At 40.8% G+C, this 14,800-nt stretch overlaps 1 protein-coding gene across 1 annotated transcript in view; it reads right to left on the bottom strand.

The window, feature by feature from the left end:
- Window positions 1-8,663, bottom strand: part of STMN2 (stathmin 2) — a 48,300-nt gene extending 39,637 nt beyond the window's left edge. Inside the window, exon 1 of the mRNA XM_047842510.1 lies at window positions 8,555-8,663. Within this exon, the coding sequence (XP_047698466.1) occupies window positions 8,555-8,573 (19 nt within the window). The 5' untranslated portion in view covers window positions 8,574-8,663. The remainder of the gene's footprint in view (window positions 1-8,554) is intronic.
- Between the last annotated feature and the right edge of the window lie 6,137 nt (window positions 8,664-14,800).

The raw sequence follows: 14,800 nt of genomic DNA, 5'->3' as shown, positions 1-14,800 counted from the left end.
TGATCTATTGTTTGTAATTACATAATTACTTGTGCTGTGGACGATGTACAAACTCTGACATCGAAAGTACAATTATTCTAAAAGAATAACTGTTAAATAAGCACTTTTACAGGCATTGCTTTATGATTTTGGTTAAAAAAAAAATCAGTCCCAGACAATATTATTTTAAGGTACTCCACAAAAATTATCTACTTCTGATCAAACTTTTTGAATTTTGTAATTTTTCCAAATATTAAATATTTTAATCTGGAGGCCAACAAAATTGCAAGTGTGAAAAATCTTTAAAAAAAAATTTTTTTTTTTTTTTTGAATTTTTTTTTTTTTTCAACGTTTATTTATTTTTGGGACAGAGAGAGACAGAGCATGAACGGGCGAGGGGCAGAGAGAGAGGGAGACACAGAATCGGAAACAGGCTCCAGGCTCTGAGCCATCAGCCCAGAGCCCGACGCGGGGCTCGAACTCACGGACCGTGAGATCGTGACCTGGCTGAAGTCGGACGCTTAACCGACTGCGCCACCCAGGCGCCCCTAAAAAAAATTTTTTTTAAAAAATGTTTATTTTTGAGACAGAGAGAGACAGAGCATGAGTGGGGGAAGGGTAGAGCGATTGGGAGACACAGAATCCAAAGCAGGCTCCAGGCTCTGAGCTGTCAGCGCACAGCCTGACACGGGGCTAGAGCCCATGAGCTGTGATGTGAGATCATGACCTGAGCCGAAGTCAGATAGATGCCCAACTGACTGAGCTACCCAGGGGCCCAGCAAGTGAGAAAACTCTTAAAATTTTTGTTATGGTTTTATAGTCTAAGGTATGGCTGCTTCTCTTAAGTACAATTCCTAGAGAAGCTATATTTCCAGATGACTAGCAAAATGATTGCTGAAATGCATTAATTAACCTTTATATTCACATAAAAGTGTTTTGTGAGAACAAATGTACACAAAATGTTATCTTTAATCATGGTTAATAAAAATGGGTTATATAAACACAGGTTTTACTACTGCAAATGTCTCCTTGACAAATGACAGGACCTGATTCCTTTATTAAAAGATAATTAGCAATGTTTCACAAGGGATTCAGAGCCTTCCTCCTGCTTGCTTGCTTTTGACGTAATAAGATGAAGAGTCTTGAAGAACATCTAATGATTATACTAACAGTGGATGCCTGGGTTGTATATCTCCTTTAGTTCTAGATTTATTTCATAAAACAAAATATTGAAGTTAAATATCTGGTGTTTATGGAAGGAGGTAAGGGCCCATTTTAAAATGCGATAGCCATGATGATATTGATTACATTAAGTCAAGATTTTTTTGTTTGTTTGTTTGTTTCCCCCCCAGACCTGGTCATCCTGTTGTGTCCCCACCCAAAGTCCCTGCTGATTTCTTAGCTGAGCCTTTAGACAGCCATGTGTTCCATACATTATACCCCCTCAGAGCTTTTTTTCCCTCAAAGCCTAAATCATGGCAATTATTCTCAATGAATCCCGGGTTAGGTCTTAAAAGTAATCATCAGGTTGATGGGGCGCCTGGGTGGCGCAGTCAGTTAAGCGTCCGACTTCAGCCAGGTCACGATCTCGCGGTCCGTGAGTTCGAGCCCCGCGTCAGGCTCTGGGCTGATGGCTCAGAGCCTGGAGCCTGTTTCCGATTCTGTGTCTCCCTCTCTCTCTGCCCCTCCCCCGTTCATGCTCTGTCTCTCTCTGTCCCCCCACCCCCCCAAAAAAAAAGTTGAAAAAAAAAAGTAATCATCAGGTTGAATGTATTTCCTCTTCAAAGTATGTCTGTGCTAGCAAAGGGTAAGAGCATCTCAGGGTTGTTATCCAAAATGGAGGCTTCACAGGTTTGACCTCCATGGTGGGAACACTTCTGCCACGGAGCATATAAGAGTGGCTAGTACTGGTAAAAAGGACAGATTCTGGAACCAGATGGCCCGGGCTCAAATTCTGTATCTAACTGTGTGACCTTGGGTGAAAATCACTTTATCTGTCTGTGCCTCAGTTTCCTCATCTGTAAAAGTACCTACTTTTTAGGATTATTGGATGATTAACATCACTAATATGTGCAAAGTGCTTAGTTCCTAGCCTGTTATATATGCTACACAAGGGTCAAATCAATAAATAAAAGTCATTTCTCATAGACACTCTATAAGGTTTAGGTCTATGCCAGAAAAATGAATCTTGAAAGAAAACAATGGCAGAGAAAAACCTGTTAATGAACAACAGCAACAACAACAACAACAACAACAACAAAGGAAGGGATAACCTTGAGGCTTAATCCAACTTTGTGTTGACTAACAGTATATCCTACCAACTTTGTGGCCAGTTCTATTTGGGACTATGCTTTTAGTGCCCTATTTGGGAAATGTTGTATTTCTAATTGGAGATATTTTATGTAGTATAATTTTTCAGGTTGCATTTCCAGAAATGTGGTAATGTTTGCATGGTCAGCCACCCACTGCATGGGAGGACTGACATATGGTATTTTTGATAGTATTCTTCAAAGACCAATTTTTTTTCCTCTGGGTTGACTTTCTTGAATAGTATCAAATAATGGAAGCGCTTTATTGGCTTAAGTAAGGAGAAAACACACGTGTAATCTGTTTCCAATGATGCACCCACACTCACTAAATTATTAATAATTTTCTTATGTGCTATCCAGAAAGAAATTCAATTGGGTAAGTAATAAGTATGGGATATGTTGAAAAGCAATTTTAGTACTGTTCCATCTTTTGTTTTAATTTCTACAATATGTGGAGTATTTGTAGCAAATTAGCTATATGGCAAACGGGTTACAGACTTTTAGATTATCCCATAACTAAAAGGTTGTGTGTTGAACTTCCTGTTCTGCACACTGTTTTGCTAACAATAGTAAGCTAGCAATATTGATTTGTCATCTTCCCAACTGTGCCACAAGCCATATTCATTTTGTGTTAGATACACACACAGAGCCAAATTCTCATTTTCCACCTTTCTTTTGAAGGTCTTCTGCTGAGTGCTACAATATGAATATATTTTTAAAAATCCAATTAAGAGAAGGTGATGACAGAGAACACATAACTCCCAGAGGTATACAATCCCTAAAAGAACGAGTTTGGAAATGAAATATTTTGTAAGGATTGCCATGCATTTGAAAATATTAAGACCTAATATCAAAGCTTATTGTACATCACAGTTCTCTACTTCTAAATCTGGTATGTTTGGTGGTTAGAATCAGCATCATCTGGTAGTTTGTTAGGAATGCAGAATGTCTGGCCTCAATGAGACCTTCTGGATCAGAATTTACATTTTAATGCAAATCACAGGTAATTCATATGCAGATTAAAATTAGCAGAACACAGTAATATGAAACTATTAAATATTTTACAGATGGATTATAGTTTCATGAAACATAAGAGAAAAAAAAATCCCTGCCAATGCAAACATGAAAAAAAATCCATTTTTGATGATCCTAAAAATTAGTTTCTGCTTGTTTTTGGTACCTCTCCTCAGATATCACTTTGTGTCTACCTTTTAACTGCTAGCCTGCAGGCTCCCTGAAGGTGGACATTGACATTCAGGTGTGTCCACAACATCTGGAGCACATTTTAAACAAATGAATAAGTAAATAATGTTTTTGTTTAATTTATTCCTTTATTCAAACATTAAAACATTCTCTTCCTAAATAATTTTGCTATTACCACTGACTATTTTCTACCATTCATCCACTACAAACTCCCAAAAGTAACATAAGTGATGTAACAGCAAGGTAATGAAACTACAAAGTAAAATCGTAACAGAATAACTAACCAGGGTCTACACCTACTTCCAAGTAGGTCTCCTTGAAAAGGTGAACAAACTCTTTTCATCCACTAGGGTAAAGTATGCCATTAATTTATTGAACAAGCAACTGAATGTTCCAGATTAAAAAAAAAAAAGATTTTGTTAAATAGCATTTGAAACTGGGTTAAAAAAAATCAGGGGTGCCTGAGTAGCTCAGTTGGTAAGGCATCCGACTTCTGCTCAGGTCATGATCTCACCATTTGTGAGTTCAAGCCCTGTGTCGGGCTCCGTGCTGACAGCTCAGAGCCAGGAGTCTCCTTAGGTATCGTGTCTCCCTCTCTCTCTGCCCCTCCCCTGCTTGTCCGCTGTCTCTGTCTCTCTCAAAAATAAACACCAAAAATATTTAAAAAAAAAAAAAAATCAATCATCTATTTCTTAAGAGAACTTGATTGCCCTCTAGTGGGGTGAAAGGTAATGTGGACTCCAAGGTTTTCCAATTGAGAGAAGTAGGAAAGAGAACTAGCCTCAGTTCTCTGATTTGGTCTTTTCTTCTTGTCTGACAGATGTCTTGCATTTTCATATAAGGTCACAGACCCTGAGACAACAGAATAGTGTGTATTTTCCCAAGAACCAATAGGAAATTGATGTGAGCTGGAATTAGGTATCAGCAGCTTGGGAGCAGCCACACCCAAAGCAAGTAGCTTTGGGCCAGCTTCATCCAGGCTTGTGAGCAAGGAGCTATTGCAGGGGAATAGGGCATATAAGTCAGTTCTGTTCAGTTGGAGTAAAAAACAGTGGTGATCGCTAAATCGGGAATTTTCCTAAAGATGGTCTGGATTCATTAATGAGAAAAATGCTCAGTTAAATATGTAATCGATTCATCTCCCAGTTCATTTTTAACTATACAGATTTAACTTAAAATTCTGGATGATAGCAACTACTAGATATTCACAGAATTAAATAACTATTTCGATCCTAAATTACAGGGAGGAAAACTATCTTATTGTGTGAATCAGCTTTCTGGCACTCTGAAATGGCTGAAGGGCACTCTTGAATCTGGGTAAAATGTAACCTCTTGCAGCCTTTTCATCACAGAGAACGGGTTATTTGATAGAAGACATACTGGGCCACACGATTGAATGCTTATTCCAGAATCTATCCATTAATAATTAAAAAATCCCCAAAGTGAGCAAACGTGTTTTTAGTGCAACAAATAAAATCCTGCTAAAAATGTTAATGATTAAGAGCAGAGGCAATTGTTCTAACAATAAAAATACTCCCCTCCCCCTTAGGATGGACTAATTTACTACAAATTACTTCACAAAACCAATGCGAATTGTGACTGAACAAAATTCCAGATTTTAATGTTAAAAACCATTCACTCTTAATTATTCATTATTTCAAAATGTACTTTCAGAGAATTTTAACATGTGTAGACAAATATCACCAGGTATTTTAATTTATACCCTCATACTAGCCATGTGTATTAGGAATACACTGGGTCACATAATGCTTATTGCAGGCTCAGCTTACTCAGCAGGTATTAATCACATATATCATTAATTGATAAGCTACTGCTGTTTCTTTTTTAGTTTTATCTGGAAAGCCTGACCAAATCCTCATTTTTCCACTTCTGGTTACTTATATATCCATTTAGAAGGCGCTCACTTCATTGGAGAAGATAATGGGGAATTCTATATGCACCTAGTACAATCATGCTGAATAATTGTTTAATGAATCAGGAAAAAGCACCCGCCCTGGTGATTAATTGATTAGGCTTTGCAACCGAAACGATGTCAAAATCCGTTATTTTAATATTGCGGAGGTTGTACTTCTTTTCATGTTTTGCAAATACAGCTTATTCGTGGCAGAAAGGACCCTTGCATTGTCATATTATGGGTGGGATTTTTATTAATGGGATAGTGGCTACCATTTCAAGATCCAGGTTTCTGTGCAGAATTGAGACTGTATCAAGAATCAGCAATTGGAAGATCAGTTTCAAAAAAAGAAAAAAAGAAAAAAAACAGTTAAAATTTTTTGCATAACCTGTATTTATATATTGATAGATATAACCTTATGGAATATACAGTGAAAATCATAACCTCTTAATTGTATATGTATAATTTTACCCATTGCAGTAACAATTATGTGCGGAGAATTTTCCAGCAATCTTTGGCACACAAATCCTACTCTTAGTAAGCACCTGCACGTAATATCCGACCCACATGAACATACGTGATCCGGACAGGGATTGAAAATACATTCGCTTTATAATGTAAAATGAACAACAGGACAAAAAACTCTTTTTTTAAGGGGTGGGGGAGAAGGCAGGGAGGAGTAGAAGCAGGAAAAGTGAGTGCAACAAAGGTTAATAATCCTTAATCAAATTCAATCACTTGAACCTTTTGAACACATAAGGCCGTTGAGTCATGAAATAATAATAATATTATAATGATAATGATTTAAAGTAATACTGATAATGATGAGTTTGTAGCCGCCCTCCTGCAGCAGAAACCTCTTGGTGGGGGTGCAGAGCGCAGAGCGAGATCGCCCCCGTCCCTCATTCTGAGAACCTTTCTGGACTTGCGGGTGAACCGCGAACTGTGCGAAGCGGGGGTAGCTCAGGACACTGCGCAGAAACCGGTCTCCCGGGCTGCATCCGCGGGGGCGAGCGCCCAGCTCGGGGGAGGGGAGTACAGGGCGCGGCGCTGGGCTCTGCAGGGCTGGCAGCGCTCCACGCGCCGGCTCGCCCAGTGCGCCCCCATCCGGCCAGCGGCTGACTGGTCTAGGTCGCAGCTGGGAGGGGTGGGGCCGAGCCGCGCCCCGCTGGATTAGTGAGGGTCCTCCTAGAGAGACTCTCCAAAGGGTCTTCGTCCCGGGAAATAATAGAGAACCGCGCGTGGGCCGAGGGTTTCAGCTAGGGGAAAGTGCCTGAGCTCCGAGGGCTGGGGGAGAGCGAGAAGAGAAAAACCCTTCCCGCACCCCTGGGCAGGGGTCACCTCTGCGGTCTTGCGGCCGGCTGGGGTGGGGCCGCGCCTTTGTGTGGCCGGGCGGGGCTCGAGCCAGCTTTTCTGCAGAGCCACCCTCTGGGCTGGGAGGGGCTCGGCGCCAGGACCCAGAGCAAAGCCGGGTGTCTGCGCATCTCGAGGGGTGTCTGGGCTGTTCTGGACTGCGGGGCTGCAAAAAGGGGCTCTAGGACTGCAGACCGTTCAACAGTCTTTCCCCAGCTCCGTTTCCTTGCCAAGCCTCGGAGCCCGAGGTCTTCCCAGCACCACGGAAAGGGTGGGGCAGGGCGGAGCTGTGCAGCGAGAGCCCTGTCCATCGCTTTTTCCCTTCTCCGCAACCATCACCGGGTCCCGGGGGAGGGGTGCTTCCAGCAGCCACCAGACCTCGGGTCCCTCCCTGCCTGTCCACCCCCGGGGCCACCGAGCGCCAGAACCGTGGGACACTAGAGGCGCACGACCGGTGGGGGATCTCTGTGTCTGGACTGTTTCTCTGATACAGGTTGAGCCTATGAAAATTGCCATTTTTCGGCCCTGTTTGACCTACAAAACGGGTATTTCGCGTGGCTCAATTTAAGAAGTTGGCCTCTCTTGGATCTGTATTATGATTATATCTACACACACCTAGGTTCCCGAAGCTTTTACCCAAAATGATCAATGAGTTCAAAGAAGCCTTCATTGGCGTCAATGTCTAGCCACCCTACGTGGTTTTGAAAAGAAAAATGTTAACCCACTTTTTCCCTCCTCTCTCTGTAAAACGGAACAATGAGGCCAGGTCGGGAAGGCTGGGGCAATGGTCGGGTCTGTTTCGGAAACCGAGGCTGGGAGTCAGGAGCGCGAAGCGCGGGGCGTGGCCCTGCTGTCCCTCCTGGGCTGGGCTCCTGGGCGTCGCGCTGCGTTCCCCACCCGGCCCTCTTTCGGCTGATGCTGCTGCACCCCGCAGCGGGGAGGAGTGAGGGCGCCGGCGCGGCTTCGCACAGGGTGGGGCCGTCCGCATTGTGCGCCCAGCGCTGCAGGTGCCTCCCCCTGGGACCGCTCGTCCTCACACACAAAGAAACCCCACCCCAGTGCCTTCGAAACCGCTGTCCCTCCACCCCTCCCCACCGCGCGCTTCCCCGCCCCTGCAGCTGCCCACCCGCGCCCTCCAAGCCCTCCCCGACTTCCTCTCTCTTTCCCCTCCCTTTCCCTAAAACAAAGGAGCGTAGCACCCCCACCCCCGCCCTAACCTCCCCGCACCGCGCCCCAGGACTAGCGGTTTCTCCGACGAGACAATACCATAAAATTTGCCCCGTTCTCCACCCGGCCCCCCCCCCCCAAGTCTCCACCCATCTTTCAAACAGCCTAGAAGGGACCGATTTGACTTCGCATTCTGTTTTTTCTTTCCCTCACCTTGCCCTCCTCTTCCCCATTTTCTTTTTTTAACTAGAGAAGAAATAAAGGATGTTACAAAGCACTTTCCAAAATGTCCCTTAACCCCATTTAAGGCAAACAGTAAAGGTAGCTCCCCCCACCCCCCACGATTGAGCCCTAATTTTAAACATGGAAACAGAATAAATTCTCTACCCATGGGAGGGCAACTTACCTGCTTCTACCTTTCAAAAGAAAATTTTAGTTTTAGATTTCCATAGACACCCTCTTTGCCCTTCCCAAACCCCCAGAACTGCCTTCGTCCTTCCCGGTTGCTGTTTTACCCTTAACGTCTTTTTCTCTATAAAATATCTCTGAATGCCTTCAAAACTCTAAGAGAGAAGGTGAGAGGTGGGCTCCAGGTCGAGCCGAGGGAGAACGAGGCGCGATGCCTTACCCATTGCTGTTTTAGCCATTGTAGGGATGTGCAGATGCTGAGCGGTGGAGAAGGCGAAGGGTCCAGCTACAGCAGCGGAGAGAGCGAGAGAGAAGACTGAATAAGGCACTGAGTCTGCAGAGTGGGACCGTGCGAGAGAAAGAGCAAGAGGCAGGAGCCCATGAATAATTATCACTCAGAAGCTCAAGCAGATTGGCTCCCAAGGTCCCCTGACATGACTCCCGCAGAGTCAGAATCTCCAAGCATTAAATATTGATCGACCAATGGTGCTGGAGTACAAAGTACCAGAATGCAGTTTGAAATGGAAATCAGTCCTTCCCTAGCAGCTCCCCCCCGTTTTGGGGGCCTGATAGTACAGTCCAAGTAGAGTGGAGCCTTAGCCCAGAAGCCTCCTAGGAGCTAAGAACTGGGCTGTGCCTACCTGGGAGCCAAGAGGATTGACTTTGTTCACACTTGTTTTATCTCACAAATAGACATTAAAAAGGTGAAGGGATTTAAAGCTTTGAAAAGTCTTCACAGCATGCCGACTAGTGAAAACATCTGTTTAAACGTTGTGGTTTTACTTGTTCATGTTTTCTCTTTCACCTTTGACCCTGTTTTGGTAGTTTCTAGTCCCCCAGAGTGACCCCATGTCTGGCTATGGTAGCAACTTGAAACAGAACTGCATTATTGACTTTTGTCTCTCAGCACAGTGGGACTCAGATGTCTCGGACTCTTGAAGGTCTCTGGACAGAGTGAGGCCTGGTGTTTTCTACTCTTGGCACAGAAGGAAGGGGCTGTCTGGGTTACTTAGGAATAGGGACAAATAGTTATGGTCCACCTGGGTACCTCAAGGAGGAAGGGGAGAGTCAGCTTCCAGTGTCTGTGACCTCTCCATCTGGTTACATGGCAGAACCAGGTTGACTGATTGGCTTGGGTATTGGAGGACCATAGATGGGTAATGCCTTTCTACCTTGGAGATGTAGAATTGCATCTCTGGATTGAAACCCCAGTGACTCTTTCAGGTTTCAAAGAAGAAACCTTCATGCGGAAAGCTAAGTGGCAATGAAAGGTGTGATCTGGGGGATGATTTTTCAGAGATCTGCAGACCCAATTGATATAGGTCAAAGAAAGATGTGTTAAAGTTTCAGGCTGAGCGATGTGGTGTGTGAGGATCTGTGAGATCAGGTGCAAAAAGCGACCTTTGATTAGAGAGAAGGCATTCACTAATTCATTCTTATTGACTTAATGAATGTCATTCATTAATTCGTTCTTTCTCCGAAGACTCACATAAATATTCATTGAGCGTTTATTACATGCCAAGCTTTGAGGACACAACCGTGAAAAAGATTTTAGACCTTGTTCTCATAGAGATTTTAATTTAACACTTCTGTGATTTCTCTGAGCCTTCCTCTAGTCTAGATCCATTCAGGAAACTGTGGTTTTTGACATTTGAAAAAAGGGAAAGAATCGCCAATTCCATTGCAGTTGATAGCTAAAAGAATAGCACATTGTTGAAATCATGAATACATACAGAATCCTGGCAAATTTTTAATTTTATAGAAATGATTGTGGTTATTCTAATGAATGAAATAATTTCTTAGCAGGTTTCTATTAAGTCATATATCAAAAATTCTAGGCTCATGAATAATATGCAGTTTTAAACATAAAACTATTTGAAAAATAACAGGCACTCTCCTTGGTGCTGAAATAAATTTCTTCACCTCCTATTAACTTGTAAGACATTTAAACCCCATGGACATCTGCTGAGTGATAGAAAACTATTGGAACTAGAGCAATTCTGACCTGCTGAATCATAGGAAAAATAAAAGATAAAGTGGAGATCAATAAAATTACTTCTTGAACAGGAAGATTAGAAATTATTTTTCCTGTCATTGTACAGGTCTGTGACTATGACACAGCAAGAGAGCAGTATGGAAGTTGGCAGGGTCTGGAAATATATAGCCATTTTCTCCCTTTCTAGGGTCATTTCCCACTTTAAATGTGAGAGCTAATTCCTTCTCCGTGGAGTAGTTACCAGTAATGAGATGAGAGAGCTTCAGCCTGTCTGTGTGACTCAAATCTTTATGGTACTCCTCTTCTCCCCACCACACCTTTTCCCCTCAGGTTATGTATCATGTTTACATATTCTCTAGCTTCCTTGGAGAACAGGATCCCTAAGTCATGACATTAATGTCTGTAACAACTACCACTGGCAGTTGAGTGAGATCTTTTTCTGCACTTTGATCAAACAAAAAACAAAACAGAACAAAACTCGCACACATTCTATTGTCTAATCTCTCATCCTTTGGGGAACATGACTTACTGATGGATAGAAATGTGAGAAGGAGGTCAGTATGCATAGGGGCAAGTGTCAGATGTGTGACTCTTTTCTATTTCTGACTCTTTGGGTGCTAGCCACCTAACCTCAGCTTTGTGTGATTTTTAAGTAATGTCAAGCAGGGAAGAGGGTAGGTTAGTATGATTTACTATAGTATACAGAGATAGCAGGCTATCATCAACTGGCTAAAAAAAAAACCCTAAATAAATTTAAAAAGCTGACTTATTAATCAATTATTGTTCTTTCTTTTCTTCTAACATAACAATTTGAATCATGGATATTGGCCTGGGAGGGTAGGGGCAAATAGGTATAGAGAATTATTTTATATTCAATAGTTTATTCATTATTCATTCACTTGTTCAGCCAATTTATTCACCCAACAAATATTTATTTAGTGAAATTTCAGGCTTTTATACTATGAAACCACCAACCTTCTCCTTAATGTTTAAATTTTTTAATGCACAATAAAAGAAAGTGTAACCTTCACCTCTTTAAGAAAATTATATTTATTTTGGAGGATAAATATCCTGGGAATCAGTTAGACTGCTTTTGGTTGCAAAGTATAGAAAACACAATCAAGTCGCTCTGATTAAAAAAAAAAAAAAAAGAGGATTTTTGACTCATCTAACTACAGAGATAGAATAGGCCCCAGAAGCCTGGAGACAAAAATCAGCTTTCCCTGAAACAAATGATTTTGATAAGGATGGGTGGATACCCAAATTAAGGAATAAGTACTAAGTTTCTACAATGTGACATAAGGCCTGTATTCCAGGATTTGGGGTAGACTGTAGGGTTATCATGTATAAACTGCCTAAATCACTATGGATACTTAATAAATTATAACTACTATGTTTACCATTTCCAATACATTTAAACTTTTTAAGGGTATGGACTGAATAGTGTATATCTTTATATCCTTTATAGTGCTTGGCTTCATGATTCACACAGTTGAAAGTCCATAAATACTTGTGAATTAACAGTGACAATAATAAAATACGGTTGAAAATAATTCAAAATGATTGAACCTGGTGAAGCCATAGTGATGCTTTCAACCACATTTCTTTGCATAGCTCCTGTCAGGAGCAGTTACTAAGCTGTTTACTATTGTTTATTTATATTCTTCCCCATTCCCTAAAGGGCAGAGGTGGATAAAACCTTTGTCAATTTTGTAAAATCTTTAACAGTAGTAAGAGGAAGCTGTGGAAATGAAAGATGTGCTAACAGAGATTTTAATTACTGTGGGTTACAGTGTATTGTGTTTTATCTCTGTGAGGAAGCCTGAGGTGTTGATTTCTTTCCAAAGTGGAGAGGAACAGTTGCTTTGGAGGTTTAGCTGATGTAATCTAATGTAGTCATATGACTTTCTGCTATTAATAATCAAGTGTCTGGGAAGGAATTCTAAAGTAATTATTAAAAGCTAGTGAGATACAAAAAATATTGTTAGAGTTGAGTTAATTGTTTTGATCTGACATTAGTTGATTACAAAGGAAGTTTGGGGGGCAGCAGCGGAAGCCATAAAATTTCTTTTTAGGTAGTTGGGAATGCAGTTATAACTGAAGATATCTACTAATGCATCTAAAATAGTAAGATGAAAAAATAGTTAACTGACTAACATTTTGACTATTTTGCTATATTTAAACTTTTATAGATTAATAAAGAATAAAAAGAATCAGGTGCCCTTCAATAGCACTATCTAATATGGTTTAATTGAAAGGAAGTCATCCTGAGAAAGGGGGGTATTCCTTATTAATAATGAAATCTATATAGTTCAGGAATTTTCCAATGTTTTAGAGTTGTTTTCTGAAATGATGAATGAACATATCTTATTATTTCCTCTTAGATCAGTTATTTAAATATGAAGGATGTTTAGTTAATGATTATCTCCTTTTTTTGTACCTAAGGTTTTCTTTATGTACAAATGGGACTTGTACATATTAATAATTAGTATAATTTACCTGGAAACAAAATGACCTATTGAGATGAGTAAGTCCTACTGATAGTTTTATAATTGAACTTTTTTGGGAACGAACTTGCTCTAATCATAAAAGGGACAATATAAATTTAATAAGTTGAATCTTTACATTAAATTGGTAGTGTTCGAAAACTGTTTGCTCTCTTGGCAGCAACTACTATGACTTTTTCCTTCTCTCTGTGAGTTGATTTACAACTTGAGTTCAAGGAGAACATTAGCTGGACACCACCGAAGCTGGGAAGTTGATTCCCCTTGGGATTCCACTCAGCATTTTAGCTTACAACACTCAAGTGGGAACACAATGGAGATAATACCGAAATGCCTGGAGGAGAAGTCTAGGAGAAGTATGACTCACTGTATTTATCCCATAGGCCCCATTTTATTTTATTTTTTAAACAGAAGCCCCACAATGAGCACAGTACTATACATACAATTAACATGAGTTGCCCAAGAACTTTGTTTATTTTAAATCACAGCCAGAAGGAGGGGGAGGAGGATGAGGAGGAGGAGGAGGAAGAGGAGGAGAAGGAGGAGGAAGGGGAGGATGAAGAGGAGGAATTAGGGAAGAAAAAAGCAAAAGCATTTTATTATACTGCCTTCCAGGGATATTTTTCCATTAATCACTTATTAACGCGTTCTCTGACCCTCTGAACTTACCCCACCCCTGTTCTGCTTTATTATCAAATGAAATTGAATTAATAGATCTAAGTAATATTCTTAAAAAGCTATTTCATCAAAAATTCAATTTGACAGTAACATTAGCTTTGAGCTCAAATGTGTATTTAACTATTAGTTAAAACTTATCAGGGGGAAACTTTTCTTTGAAGCAAACTGGCATTTGTCAGGGAAGGTAACAGTAGTTATTTATGAGTTTTCTGAAAACTCTTTCTGAAAACTCTGAAAATGATGTGTTTTATTTCTGGGTATGACTATTGCTGAACTGTTGCCTGGACTTCGCTGAACACCCCTCCTTAGTGAAACGATGACTGTACTATTTCTTGCTTATCATAATACTGTCCTCCTTTTGGTCAAAGTGGGCTAAGTGAGTTGCAGTGACTTCAGTTGTTTTGACAGTGGTAGCATCAGCTAGTTGTCACTCTGGCATAGTGGCAATGGAATAGTTTTTAAGCAATATGATTCAGTAGAAAAGGGAAGATGTATGAGGACATTCATAATATTAAAAGAAATATTTGCAATCCCACTTCGTATCTAATTTTTAATTGGCCTAGAACCAACCAGGAGTATAAGTATCATGGATAAATTTGGCCAACCCTAAAATCTATGTACCATTCCAACCCCTTCCTTCTCCCCCAAATTAACGATTCCACTTTTCTTCAAGTGTTTCCCTGGGCATTAGTTATTGTATTGATTCAGGATTTGGTTGGCCTGTAAATAGTCAGGGACAATTTTATTAGCTGGAACTAGTCTAGCCAACAATTTTTTTGTGGGTTGAGTGCTTAAGCTCTTTTATTTGTCATTCAGTTATAGTCAGTTATAAATTGTGGATCACACATTTCAGTCTGAGGACGACATTTTCATGGTACCTGGTGTCTTGGATCTTTTTTGATAAGCTACCTTGCCAGGTTTCTCACCACAAATATGAGATGCAGAGGGATTTGTCTTGAATCCTTAGAAAAGCAGTATGATTTTCTCAAAGTATAGGTCATATGTTGATGTCATTAGCATGGAAGGCCCATCTAATTATATAGGAAAAATAGTCCCTTGGGTGTGTACTGAGAGGGTATAAAGATAATCAGTCGGTACCAGTTTCTACCTAGTTGTAATTAGTCTAATTGTGAAGAACAAACATTTTTGGTAGCTTTAAACAAATCACGTGATGGTTCTGAACTGATTTGTGACAAAACAGTTGACTTATAATTTGCATCGTTAGTGACGTGTCCCTTCCCATTTTTGACGTCATATGGGTGATGTGAGGCCCTGGGTATATATGTAA

This window comes from Prionailurus viverrinus, chromosome F2, assembly GCF_022837055.1.
Source record: "Prionailurus viverrinus isolate Anna chromosome F2, UM_Priviv_1.0, whole genome shotgun sequence".
NCBI classification, from domain to species: Eukaryota; Metazoa; Chordata; class Mammalia; order Carnivora; family Felidae; genus Prionailurus; species Prionailurus viverrinus.
Note: the sequence above shows the minus strand (reverse complement) of the source record. Positions and strands in the feature narration are given on the sequence as shown.